General features: G+C 31.1%; 1 protein-coding gene across 2 annotated transcripts in view; it reads left to right on the plus strand.

The window, feature by feature from the left end:
• Positions 1-14887, plus strand: part of LOC148607473 (sorting nexin-14-like) — a 32911-nt gene that overhangs the window by 7634 nt on the left and 10390 nt on the right. Inside the window, exons 9-23 of one of the 2 annotated variants that reach the window (XM_088545197.1) lie at positions 541-697; positions 1467-1542; positions 2113-2157; positions 2727-2807; positions 4420-4540; positions 5052-5207; positions 5861-5918; positions 7111-7177; positions 7684-7742; positions 8738-8776; positions 10880-10944; positions 11777-11838; positions 12868-13063; positions 14214-14247; positions 14816-14865. In XM_088545197.1, coding sequence (XP_088401323.1) covers positions 541-697; positions 1467-1542; positions 2113-2157; positions 2727-2807; positions 4420-4540; positions 5052-5207; positions 5861-5918; positions 7111-7177; positions 7684-7742; positions 8738-8776; positions 10880-10944; positions 11777-11838; positions 12868-13063; positions 14214-14247; positions 14816-14865 — 1266 coding nt within the window. The remainder of the gene's footprint in view (positions 1-540; positions 698-1466; positions 1543-2112; positions 2158-2726; positions 2808-4419; positions 4541-5051; positions 5208-5860; positions 5919-7110; positions 7178-7683; positions 7743-8737; positions 8777-10879; positions 10945-11776; positions 11839-12867; positions 13064-14213; positions 14248-14815; positions 14866-14887) is intronic. The other variant, XM_088545198.1, reaches the window with a different exon arrangement.

Below are 14887 nucleotides of genomic sequence, written 5' to 3' on the forward strand. Positions count from 1 at the left end.
AATATCAATAAGTATTGATTCATATGGATAAAGGATATGGGAAAATAGTTACAGAGAGTATTTCTGTCTTGTTACACAGAAAAAATTATGACAAAATAAGTCATAATTTTTTTTTAAATATGGAAACATTAGTTTAGGAAGATATTAAAATATATCATTTTGTGCATATGAACCATGGGAATATGCTTACAAAAATCATACAAAAACCATTTTTCCATTTTTTCTTTTCCATGCAGTCCTACAGAAAACATTTAACCACCATGTGATTTTCATTTATATGTTTTTCATTGATTAATTGTAAGTCCTAAACATATGAAGAACATATGACAAAAAATATGTATTCAATGTGCTTTATAAAAACAAATGAAAACATATGTTGTAGTTCTTTTTTTTTTGTGTACGGAAATATGGCTGTGCAAGTTAACATTATATTTTTTAATTATCTCTGCAGGTTTTGTTTTCAAAATTTGAATTTTCAGGTTACATTTGAAACTCTTTAAGAAATAAAACTTGTTTTTATTGAATTCTTAAATTTTGTAGCCCCATCTGGAACAGACTTACAGATAGAGAGTCTAAAGATGCTCGGCCCCAATTTACATTGTGCTATGATGAGTAGGAAGGGGGAGCTAGAGTACCTCAGAAGGCTTACAGAGGCATTGTTTCCATATATACTCAAACCACAGGGGTTACATTCAAAGTAAGAATAAATATGTTTGTGATGTATCAGAAAAGGGAGAAAGCTATAGTTCCTCTGAAAGCTTATCAAGGCATTGTTCCCATGTATATTCAAACCACAGGGGTTATATTCAAAGTAAGAATAAATATGTTTGTGATGTATCAGAAAAGGGAGATTGCTTATTTCTGAAGAGTCACAAAGTTCAAATACAGACATTATGAAAATTACGAAAGGTTGTTGCTAACTGAAGTAGTACTTTAAAACTGAAAAAGGTGTCATTAAAAATTGTTTTGTTTTCATTTTTGGTAATTTTGAGGATTTTGGTATTCTTTATCTGGGGTCAAAGACTAAACAAAGAAAACAAACATACCACAATGTAAATACACACAGAGTGAACAACCTAAACTCCACCTAAAACCTGGAACAGGTCCACAGCTAGGGTAAGCATCCTCTACTTCTTCTAGTAACACCCACTAAGTTGCTCATATGTATTTGGTGTCAAATCTGGCATGAAAAAGAGGTAACTACAACTTTGTGAACAAGTCTGTGCTCAAGGTGAGGATGGCCACACCAAACAATCAAGAAGTTCATGATATCTTCTGTAATAGATTTGAATGATGACTTTAGTCTCAACATTCTGACTCGCTTTGATATTGGTGACAATTTCTGTCATGATCTTCAAAAATGACATTACATATAAATTTATTGGAAAAACAAACTTCAAAAATGACATTACATATAAATTTATTGGAAAAAATAATGTTGAATAAACAATGAACCTGAATTTCAGATGTACCTGTTCTTTGATGAGAGAGATGTTAACTAATAGTATATTACTTCCTGGTTTAGATGCTGTTGCTAATCCAGTTAGTATGACTCTATATATTGTATTTTAGAAGGGAATATATTGGTTAGATTATAACTTAAAGGTATTTTAAGAACTTCTTTAACTATGAGGTAGTAATTCTTCTTTAATTTGGATACAACTGAATGTCTAAAAAGTTAAGCTGTGAAGTTTAGCACTTCTAAAATAATTGAAATTAAAGATAATGAACTGAGAGCTGAAAAGCATTAAACTTTCCTATGTGGTATTGTCTTAAGGATATTCAATCTGTGAAGCATACAGGTCTTAGGCAGTTAAACAATCTGTGTCATTAGCTCCTAGTCCTATGCCAAAGTATAGTAGCAATTGATTAATGTTAGTTGCTGAATAAAGATTTTGAAAACAGACAGTTGTTGAGGCAGAAAGTATTACAATATCTTAGCAAGCCAGATACAAGCTAGTGCCAAAACACTTGAAATTTACATTATTCTGTTAACATGTGAGGTCACAGTCTGCATGATGCAACACAGATGCTGCATTAGAAAGTTTAAGCCTTTACACTGTAGAAACAAAAAAAAATCAAGTTTCATTAAATGCATTAATTTATTTTCAGGATATGGTAAACAATTTACTCCTGATCTTCTTGGATGATACTCCTGTAAGTTTAAACTTGTTTGTTTGAAAAAAAACTTAACTTGCCCCTGCAACAAAGTGCATGAACATAGAAATGCCTGACAACTTTTCAAGTACTTTGATCCAAGCTAAAATTTAAGTGCTGTGCCATATTTTCTGGTAGAATTAATGCCCTTTGTTGACATAAGAACCCACTTAAAGCAACTGTAAGACCAATGCATTGGAATATGTTCTTTCCTGTCTTTTGAAAATTTTGGGAAAATAATGTTGCTATTCATTAATACACGTGGAATATGATCTTTGGTAATTACAGAAGCACCAATACAGAATGGATATGAATGGAATTTGAAGTATGCATGTACAGTAATTGCAGTTTGGAAATTATTGCTATATTCTCACTTTATAAATATATACTGTACCAGTTTAAAATGTCCTACCAGTAACTGATTTGAATATTTTAAAACAAATATCTACAAGTATATTACCCATTCTTGAGATTCAGATATTTAGATAAAACTGTATGTTCAGGTTTATGAATATGAATTGTATAATACTTTAAAATGATATACAACTTCGATAGATTTCCTTTTGTAGCCCCCAGAAGCAACAGAGCCACCTGCTCCACCAGTGCCCTTCTTGGGAACCTTTGCTCAGCCACTTGCCAAGAATACTTCAGTAAGTAAGCAAACAGTTGGAGGATGCTAGTATTTACGCTGCAAAGTTTTGAATTTTAATTTGGTTCATAGTTCTTACTGATTGGTACACTTTCTCAAGAACTATCAGTCATAGAATTTCCAAATTTTTGGTTACCTATGTGGTAAAATCTTATGTTGCCTGCATTTCACTCTTTTGATAAATATTTTTTGGGTATTTATTATAAAAATGTTGTTTTTCTTGACTATAAATGGATGAGGTCTTGTTATACCCCCTAAAACATAATTTTGGGGTACTGTTGAAGAAGTATTTTTCATGAAGTACCAAATTTCATACTGTAAACTTATCAATTTTCGCGGCTGCTAATTTTTTCACAGATTCTGTCAAGTGAACATATTTGCGGGTATCAATTTTCGCAGTTTCAAAAAATGATTAGCATTATATAGTGTTAAAAATCAATTTCACATGTACTATTTTTAGCGATTTTCTGTCCACCGCGAAAATAGCAAAAATTAGTACGTGTATAGTAGTTTGATCAAACCATGAGTATAAATCATATCAAAATGTAAACAATGAAAACATGAGCAGCTACAGTCCTCTCCACAAATTATCAACTCCATCCATGGACTAATTTTCACAAACCATAAAACAAATGTTACCTGTGTTTATAGGTATTTTAACAGTATATAGGAATCACCTTGTCTATCTTTATATGTGTATAAGTACAGATATTATGAAGGTATTGCATCTTATGTAGATCATGATGAACATTTACCGGTACTTAAAGCAAGGTGGTATATACCAGATTCTCTAAAAGGGAGATAATCCAACTGATGAGTTTTACTCATACCAGTGTTTCAAGCAGAAGTTATCACTCATTGACCTCATTCACAGTTCTTGTCCATTATTGCAGCAAATAAAATGATTAATTTCAGGGGGTAGAGTTGGTCTCGTTGGATTGAGTGACCATTACCTGGTGAATTTCCTGAAGCAGTTAAGTGGACAATTGGCAAGGAGATTAAAACTTGATATTATTCCATTGATATTTGAATTTTTGTCTGATAGGAAGTTTATATATTTGTCAAATATCCAGTTAACCACCTAATGGAATTAATCAGGTTATTAAGTGTCAGTCTCTGTAATAATCAGGCAGTGGGTGAAACATGGTATGAAAAAACTCATCATTTTGATAGTGTAATTCGTGTAATTTGTCTGTTTGCAACATCAGAATCAAGGAAAACAAACAAGATTTTCCATATCATGCTGGACCATTGAGTTACAACTTCATTGAAATGCAATGAAAATGAACACTTCAAGGGCAGATAACTGTGTCAAATGTCTCATTTTTCTAAGATTCTACTGAAAAATTTCTGAGCAAAGCCAGTGATGCAGAGATCAAATAATGGTCTTTTCAAATAGAGAAAGTATCCTTGAGTGATATTATATTGTCAGATCGGTGGGTTTTTGACATGCATGTTTCTGATTTTCCCATTTTGCCTGATTCTTACAAATATTTACACTTAACAAAATAAAGCCAATCATACACTCACACCCTTATGATTATCCATTTTGAGGTTTTTAGAGGAAATTTTACCAATTTATCTCTTGAATTCTTATGTACTTTTATTTCCAGTGTTTGAGACTTAAATTGACTGAGGTAATGAACAAGGAACATCCACAACACTTATATTCCTTCATGCAGTTCCTGAAATCTGAAGCTGCCATCAACGTCCTTCAGTTCTGTTTACAATGTGGTAAGTTTTAAGACTTGAAGAAGTTGTCTTGATCATCCAGTTTTGTTATTACCATGCATTGTATTTTCAAATGAAGCTTTATAAAATACAATTACACCATCCCAGTAGTTAGACTTGTCTGACCCCGAATTATTTCATATTTTATCTACCCTATTTATGAAAGCTTGCAGTATTCCAAATTTTAAAATATGTACAACGCTGAGGCTTTATTCCTTGCATTGCATATGGTAGGACCTCTCGGTGATGGATTTGGCTTCCTCTTTCGATAGTTTTGGTTATGAGTACTTCTTGAATACAAATAATATTTTGATTATGATCTTCCTACATATTTGATTTTAATGCTGCTGATGAGAGGTTATTCCTTGAAACAGGTGTACAGCATATCGAAATTTACAATATATAAAACTGGTATTTTTTTGTATTTAAAATAGCTTTACAAATGTTCATCTCAGTTTTTCTCAACTTGTGATGATTCTTTGGTTAAGCCATAAAGTTACATTTTTTTTCACAGATGATTTCAACAAGAAGATATTGAACCCTGACCTTTCTCAAGGTGACCTTGTAGAATTACACAACATGGTGAAGGATTTATATAGAAGCTACTGCTCACCTACTGCCCTAGATAGAATTAAATTTGATGAAAATATTGTCAATGAACTCCAAGATAGTAAGTGAAACAAACAGCTTGGTCTTCACATTTCACCAACATACACTGTATGAATTCTTATATCGCTATTGTCAAGGAATTCAGGAAGTAAAGATAATATTGATTCAGTTATGATGTACATGTAATATCTTTATCATTCTTACTGTAAGCATGATGACTGATTTTCATTCTGTAGAATTGTGGTCTGCTTTAGTGATACTGGTATTTATGAAATAATTTTAAAAAGATGACCAAAAAAACTGTTTTGTGGTGTATGTTTTAGATACTGTAAAAATAGATACAGACTTCCAAGCATCATGTCTGATTAAAATGCTAAAGAAATAGAACTTATAGTAATCATGAAGAGAAACAGTTGGGGATATCAATAAGCATTGTATGAATTGAGACACATTTAGTCAAGTTGTTGCATGCTTGCATCCTCCTGAAAATTAGTGCAAAAAAAAAAAACAGTAAAAAATCAGAAAATGAAATAATTTTTGATAACACATTTAATTAACAAACATGTTTAAACATCCATGCTTTAATAGTAGGGCAAAACAATCCTAAAATTGTTCTTCCAAAAACTCATACCCCTCTCTTTTACTTGAGATCTTTGGTTTGCACCTGATTGGCATGGTACTGGTTATAATTTGTAAGAATGGTTTTGCTTTCAGTAGTTGAAGGACCTTCAGATCAGGTGATCAGGCTCAGAACATCAACACCATTATTTGAGTAAGTATCTAAATATCCCAGAATGCAACATGATAGCAAAATATCTAAAATTTCAGAATGCAACATAGTAGCTAAATATCTGAATACCCCAGAATGCAACATTATAGCTAAACAACTGAATATCCCAGAATGCAACATTGTGTTTTCATGATGTACACTATAAACAGGTTGAAAAAATAAGACAGCATGAAAAATGTTTTAAAAAAAAAGTACACGATAATTGTGACTACCTGTAAACACAGATTTTCAGTTGTTAATAGGAATCTTTCGTGTAGTTTGCCTATAAGTGCCAATCCTCCTTTACCACTTAGAGGGTTTAAGAAGGTTTGGCATCATTCAAATTTTGTTGATGTGCATAAAGAAATATACATGTAGTTATTGTTTGAAGACTGTTAATGGTGATAATCCAACATTTTTTTTCAATTTTACATATGTTTTTTTTTTGCATTCTGCAGAAGATAATCCAACTTAATGATTTTACATGTATTATAAAGTTTCTGATGATTCTTCTCCATACATAGAAGTCTGTCAACTTTTAGGGTTTATTAGTCTCATTCTAGTTTTATTTTCCTTACCAGAATAGACCCTTTTGTGGGGTAGTCAATGGGCATGCGGTTAGCATGCTCAATATGTACTTCCGCAAGAAAAAGTCTTTTGTTCTACCCAAGCCCTACCTCGCGGAAGTGTATATTGAACATGCTCATCAACTTACCACAAAAGGGTCTGTTCCCAGTGTAGAATGTATTGAAATCAGAAGACTGATCTTCATTTCACTTCCGGGATTTCAGATTGATGCATAGCAATGTAAAATCTTCTATTCATTGCTTTTCCCAACACTTTTATCCTCTAGAAATAGATATTGGCCATTTTTTATCAGTGTATGTACACTGAAAGATGTTTTGCTTTAAATACTTATCTCAAAGCTCTGTTAATGATAAGTTTCCATGCATATGAATGGTAGATTGTGACCCATTTTTGTGAAACCACAGTCATGTGACAAGACTTACATACAGTTTTTGTCTCCCTCAGCATTTTAAAAGTGAGGTGATGCCCTAATAGAATTTTTATTTGTAGGCAAAGCAAAGTTATACATGCAGTTATGTGGTATAAATATTTATATATATTTAAAAAAAAAATAAATTGTGCTGACATTGTTTGTTTTATGATCAACATGCATACTGTATTTTTTCAGAGCCTATGAGCATACCTGTGACTTGTTAGAGAATACATTCCTGCCTCTGTTTCACCAAAGTGATGATGTATGTGTATATTTGAGGGGGTATCATAAGGAGTGAAGTTAGCCTCTCCATTTTATTTAAAAAAAATATCAATAATAAAAAAATGATGCAAAAAGGTGTATTGTTGACAAAAAACTAATACTGATATGAACTTATTTTTCATAAGAACCCTCCCTAAACTAGTCTCATTTTATATCATTATAAAATGTAGGAGGGGGTTTAGTGTGGGTAATACAAGCCATAAGCTTTTTTTTAAAAGATATTCCTTCACCTATCAAATGGAAGTACTGTTACAATTAAAACAAACATGAAGATAGCCCCATTCTTTGTTTTCAAGTACTTATCCCTTTTCCTCTTTTGTAGAATTAATGACTTTTATGTTTACAAAAGGACTTAGTATATAAGTGGCAAAGTTTGCTTCTCCCATTTTTTTTAGGAACATTATAGCCAACTCATGAAATGTTGATTAAAACATAGAATGGAGTGGATTCAATTGTATGAAACTTGAATATTTTTTTCTTTTTCAGTACTTTAAGATGATTTGTGGTGAAGTCCAAAGACCACAGTCAAACAGAACTTCAACAAAGTAATTATCTTCTGATTAATTTTCTAAATAAAAAATCTACTCCTCAAATAAGAATTATAAAACATCATGGTTCAGTGCTCTGTATAGTTTAGACCTGTTTCTGCCTACTACAGAAAATTTATGCATAAAAATTACCTAAAATTAAATTTAAATATTTACAGTGTGACTTATTTCTTTTGCAATTGGCAATTGGCATTCTAAAGCCCTGGCATAGATATAACATTAAATTACCCATTAGCACAAAATAATTGATATAATTTTGTTGGCGTTTTATATTAATTCATTAAACATTTGGACAGTCTTGAATATGCATGGATTATTTTGTTGAAACAATCAAGAGTGAATTTCACCTTCAAAATTGAAAATGATTTAAGGAGATAGACCTAGGGTAAGGGACATAACTCTTGAAATCAGTGATAAGCTTGTATTATATTTAATTTTGCTAAAGCCTTTCAAGCTTTCCTTTGAAACAGAATAAAGTCAGTCCAAGTTACTTTGAAACTTACATAAAATTGATGTGAAATACTAAATACAAATGTTCCAGTGATTGGAAAGAATTGTGTCCCTTACTCTAGGTCTACCTTCTTAAATGATTTAAAATTACAATGAGAAAAAAAACAGGAGTTGTGGTGAACAGTATTTTTTTCATGATCTAAATAAAACTGATTGGTGAACCGTGATTGGCCCATAAGATCATGATTCGGTATTGAATCTGGCTTTGACAATCCTTGATCATATCATTTTATTATTCTTTATAATTGAAATATTCACAAGTCTTTGTTATATTCACTTGCTTTGCTAAAACTAGATGCCAAACTTCCACAGAAATTCCCCCATTCAAGCTATGCTGATTAATTATCAGTACTTAAATGCAGGTCAAATTATTTTGTCTAAAAACAAACTTCCCAAATCATCCTGAATTTTTACTCATAAGACATTCAGTTAGAAAAAAAAAGTACAAACATTTTTATGAAATGATACTATGTATATTTTAGCCAGTTATTACAGCCTCGGTCTGTCTATACAAACAATAGGTAAAGTTGTACTGCATGACTGACTGGTTGGTTGTGTACTAATGTTGTATTTTAGTAGCAGTCTTTATAAAAATCAGGCAGTGGAGGAAAAAAACCCACCAAATTCAGTTTTATTTCTTGTTCGGAAACAGTTATTGATCACATAACCAGTTCTAGTATTTCATTTGGTTGCTGTGCTTTTGAGATAAAAGTTATATAGATTGTACCTGAAATTTGCATTTTGCAAGAGTTACTGTTGTTGATTCACTTTGATTTAGTTAAATTTTAGTGGAGATAAATGTATGATTTTCTAAAAAAATGCAGACCTGAATGCAAAAATTATTATTGTTATGTGAATGTATAGCATATGTAGACTGAAAAAGCATCTTTTGTTTGGTGGGTTTTTCTACACCATGAATCACTTTTCCATTGGTCTGAATTTTATGTGGACTAGTACTTAAGAGATCTTACATAGTCATTACTTTGTTCTTCAGGAGAGTAAATTTGTCTTCATAAAAATGAACTAGTTTTAGAGTGTCTTTTTCAAGTGTTAATGTAAAGATGTAAAATTTGGTTTTAAAATTAGAAACAAGAAAAAATAAAGAATTTTTTTATTGTAAGATTTTCTGTCTTGCCATCTCTGTATCCCTACTGTGTCCACACATAAGGTTCAAAGCAAAGCTTGTACTTATGATAAAGGACATGGTATATTTAGTGGTCTTCTTAGACCCACAGCTACTGTGAATTTCTTAATATTGTAATACATGATGTAGAATGAAACTGATTTGTTTATTTGATAAGAACTAAATGAAGCACAATGCTATCGTCATATCATTATTTTTCATTAAATTTCTGTTGAGTTGATGTGTTTACAAGTGGTTAAAAACTCTGATTTTGCAAAAATTGCAAACATTTGATTGAAATGAATTAACTTTCAGGAATTGTGACAAGTAGACAAATATTGGGTTTTTTTTTGCAAGGCACTTTAGTCTGGAGAACAAATAATGCACTTGAATTAGCCTTACTAATGAATATATATACTAAAAATTATATTGTCTTGGCCTGTATAAATTTATCTCGTGCAACCGTATAACAATATTAAAAATACTGGTATATCTTGGAAAAATCTTCCATTGAGAAGACTTTGAATCACTGTTTTATTATAAATGAATTGCAGTAAGGATACCATATCACAACAAAAAAATTTAATTAGTTCAATGAATTACCAAACAAGAACTTGTGCATTTTGTTTTTCATGATTTTTTGCATCATTGTGTTATTAGCAAAAGGCTTTTCTGATCAAATTTTGTAGGTAATTGTACATTCCATTGATGGGAAGTATTTTGCTTTAAAAACTGTAGGAAAACTTTTTGATAAAATTAAGCTTGTGTTAATAATTGTTCAAATTTATGCAAAGTTCTTTCATATTTGCATGTCTTGTTCTGCAGTGTATGTTGTATTAAACTTTTACCCTCCCCCTTTTTATGGCCTTGATTTTTTATTTGCATAGTACCATTTCAACATGGCTAGGCATCATTCAGTGTCCCATTAAGACCTCTATTTTTCAAATACATGTATGTATAGAAATGTATGAGTATTTGTATGTGTTAAAATATTTAGAAGATGATTTAGAAAGTTTGATAGATGTAGTATTCACTTTATTTTCCAGATAATCAAAGGTTTCCTATTATACTGACATGTATTTGAATATTTGAATTTTTTTTTTTTTGTATTTGTTTATTTGTTTGTAAAGCATTGTTTTTTCTGTTTCATGAACATTTCTCTTAGTATGTTAAATGGTTGAAATTGAAAGATTTAAAAAATATGAAATTGTTGAAATTAGACTGTTGTCAGAATAATGCATTAACAGAATTGTTGAAGTATCAATTTTTACTGGGGCACAAATTTTTGCTATTTTTGCAGTGGACAGAATCTGCGAAAACTTATTCATTGAACAGAATTTGCAAAAATTAGCAACCACGAAAAATTAGTATGTGTACAGGATACTGTATTTTGTTTGCTGACTCTAGATACATACATGAATCAGATTAATGAACATAATATTCATTATGGTTAGAAATCAAGCAATGATTTATACTTAACTTTTTTTTTATATTTTCATAGGCCTAAGAAGAAAGAGTCTGGACTGTCAAATATTGGGACCAAAATCAAAGGGGTTTTCAAAAGTGGTAAGAACTGATTTATCTGAATAGGACGTTTACCCTACAGGTGCACCTAGTCCATGCTCCCAGTTTTTAGTGGAATCCAAGTTGCTCATTTACTTTTGTTACTTTGTATGTATGATTTTAGTTACTTTATGTTCTTTGTTGTGTTTGTCTGTTTTATTATTTTGGTTATTTGATTTTCTTTGTTTCTTTGTCTGTTTTCCATGTCTTGTTTTTGTCCCAGGATTACATTCTTTTGATTGCCGCTATAACCTTGGTTCCCTTGATTACTCTTTTATGTAGTTGGTGGCATACGAACAGTAAAAACGACCCTCTTTTCAGTTTTATAACCTGTGACCTGTGACCTGTGACCTGTGGGGCTTTTACTTCTTGTTTAAGGAAGGAATTGGTTTTGGATTTGAGTAAATCTATAAGGGAAATATTGTAAAGGTACTTTTATATTTGTATATATGAATTTTTGGTTTATTGAAAGTACCTTTGTTCTGGTTTTTTTTTTAATTGGTCCTTAGTGGACCTATTCCTTTATGCGTTATGTAAATTTAAGGCAAGTTGATAATATCACATAACTTGGTCAAGAATTGAAAACTATCTTAAATTAAATGCAAAAATACCAATCATATATATTACAAATTTTGATATGTTGTACACAAGCAGCATTAGAATCAAAAATTTAGTACGATCTTAATCCAAATATTACTTGTATAGAAAGTCAAATCCATCATTTAGATGTTCTACCATGTGCAATACTAGGAATGAAGAATAAGTGTTGTAGACTAGATACAATGAGTCAATTCTGTAGAGACATTTAAGATGCTTTTCTTCACCTTTTTTTCAGCTGACATGAAGTCATTGCCAGAAGGAGATAACTTTGAAGATGCAGATACTGTTACTATTGCTGTAAGTTTTTGTTTTATTTATATTTGATTTGCAGCCTGATGATTTAAACAAGGATTTCGGAAACTTGTTAAATTTTTCACATTATGATGATATGTTATCAATTATTCCAACAATTTGTCTGAACAAATGAAATGGTCTGGTACTGAGGTGTTTATTTATATAATGGTGTTCTATTGTTTTGTTGTCATAAAACTTGATAAGTCTAGTTTGTTTTCCCCTGTTTTATCCATGTTTTTTTTTATTTAGATTAAACAACTTTCAATACTGAAAATGAGGGTAGGGCATAATATTTTCTTCAGCCATGTTTAGAATGCATACGAGGAATAGGATTCTTGTTATCTGGCAATACACTAGACCAAGAAATACTATTTTTAACACTAATTAAGTAGAAGAATGCAGAGAGAAATTGTAGCATGAATGAATAACTTATTAAAAACATGTTGTATGGACCAAAAGTACTGGTAGGGAAAGCACCTTTATTTTTTTTTTTAGCAACACCATCCAAGTTGCTCATATGGTGTTAAGCATGTTAAATGCAGGAAAAGAAAAAAGAAAAAAAATATGACTTGGTGACAATTCGATTCATGTATTTGAGATGGCCACATTATAATGAACGACTATTTTATGATGTTGACCTTAAAACTTTTGAAGTGATGACTTTAGTCTTGTGACAACATTTACTTGTTTCAAAAGCTTATTTGTAAGAAGTTTATTCTGGTACAGAAAATCTTTGTGACTTTGGCAGGCTCTGACATAATTTTTGTGCTGGGATATACGAACGACACATTGAAAGACTGAAGAAGTGTTGCTTACAGACAAATGGAAAATGGACAATAAATAACCAAGCTGCTATTTTTTTCAGGATGATTTTTTCCCGCTTTTTAGTGGAATTCCGCTAATTAAAATTTAGATTTTAACGTTACAATTCATTTTTTTTCTGTTTATTTAGTTTTGATTTTACCAGTTTTCATTTGTTTTATGACCTCATAAAACATCCCTGATTTTTCAACGTGCCTGTCTATTTTTCAGTCTTGCAGTTCACTAGATGATGAAGTGCCAGATAATATGGTTATGGATGGTAGTTTTGAGGAGTTCCACCCCCCTGATCTCAGTACATGGAGGGTATCCATTCCCAGGATAGGTGCCAGGCCTGACCAAGAGAACCCTAGAAAACAGTATTTTGTGTTCATTATAGATATACGACGTGTTGATGATGTTTCCAAAGGTAGGTTTATCATCGTTAATTTAGTTTTAATAAAAAACAGGCAAAATTTGTTTAATTCATAACATCTTTGTACAAAACTTTGTGATCTTAAATTGCACTGTAAAAGATTTTTTGAATGAAAATGAGAATAACAAAATTACGAAATCGTTAAAATCCAGACAGCAGTCAAAAAACAGTCAAAGGGAAAGTCTACACAAAAAATGGCAACGTCAGGACCTGGTTTCATAAAAAACTCTCAAATTGAGATTTTCCTCAATTCATTGTGTTTTTGGTCAAAGCTTCAATTTAAAATGATCTGATTGGTTGAAATTTGAGTTGAGGAAGGATTTGAGGAAAATTTCAACTTGAGATTTTTTATGAAACAGGCCACAGGATAATGATGAAATGATGAAATGTTTGTAGTATATCCTTAAACAATTTTTCCTGCTTAGTCTTTTGCAGAAATACTGTGAAAGCATTATTGTTCGTTGAAGGCTGATTTTTATGGTTTTCATGGGTTTGGTAAACCACAAAATTTTGTTTCCAATGGAAAGTAAATTTCCCATTTGTTTACATGATATAGTTGTCAAATCCATGGATTCTAGAATCTACAAACTGATATTTTTTTCCCTACACCAAAGAAAATTGGTACTTATGAATAAAAGTACTTTCACAGTAGCCAAATTTTAATACTTTTAGTGCAAATTGGTTTTATTTCAAAATATCCCTGTCATTTTCTTTACAAACAAAAGTTTATTGTTCATAATATTTTGTGAAAAAGAACAAGTGTTTATATGATTCTCATGACATATTGTTTTAGAAATAGGATTTTTTTTCTAAAACTTTGATCAGTTTGACAATATTATCAGGACCATAGCCTTTAAGGAGACTCAGATGCACGTTATTTTGGAGAAAATATTTCCAACATCAATAGTGCTTAATCAATTTTAGCCTGTTTAAACAGGTATTAATTCATTTTCACCTCCTGGGGAGAGTCATCATAATCTTTGAACTTGCCCGGGTAACAGGTCTGATAATTACATTTAAATGACATTACTCTACAAAAGTGTTCAAGTTGTATCTCTAAAACATTGCTAATCTTGTGAGAATCATAAAAGTTACTAATATTGAAACTGCATTTCATAATTTGTTCTATATTTTAACCTTTTAGAGAAATCGGCTAGAGCCAACTGGACTGTTGCAAGGTAAAATTGGTTTCTTCTTTATCATTCTTAGATGTCTATAATGTACATAACATATGTAATACTTCGCATCTTTAGCAAGCATGCTAAGGCCTTAATTTTACAGATAGGAGTAGAGCAAAATTTTAAACTAGATTTGCAAAAAGAGAAACAAGTTCTCTCATGTAAACTGAGAAAACTTGCAAACATAAAATGATGTACAAGCACTGGCAGAAAATTTCATTAGTCTACATTTAAACAATTGCTGAGAATTAGAGATATGTATTCTACAATTTATTCCTTCAGTTTTTTATAGCAAGTGCATTGATGATGTTTAAGGAATAGCATTGGTCTTCCCCTTTGTCAAAAGAGAATCACCAGGTGAACTTTCTTAGGTAGTTGACTGGACAATTAACATAAATATAGCCTATGGAAGTTTATCATGTGGTTGTTATTTGATCAATGGGAGACCAACTCTAATCCCCTGAACCTCATCATTGTATGTGTTGTTATATACTTATATATTTCTAGCAGTTTTCTGATATAGCTAATATTCTTTTGGTCAGTGTCTTTTTTTTATTCCTTTTTTCAGACGATACAATGAGTTTTATGCTCTAGAGAGTAAATTGTTAGAATTCCATGGTAAGTTGTTTAGCATCCTTGA

The sequence above is a fragment of the Perna viridis genome, chromosome 9 (assembly GCF_037379345.1).
Source record: "Perna viridis isolate PV_CMFRI_1.1 ecotype Kerala chromosome 9, ASM3737934v1, whole genome shotgun sequence".
Taxonomy (NCBI): domain Eukaryota; kingdom Metazoa; phylum Mollusca; class Bivalvia; order Mytilida; family Mytilidae; genus Perna; species Perna viridis.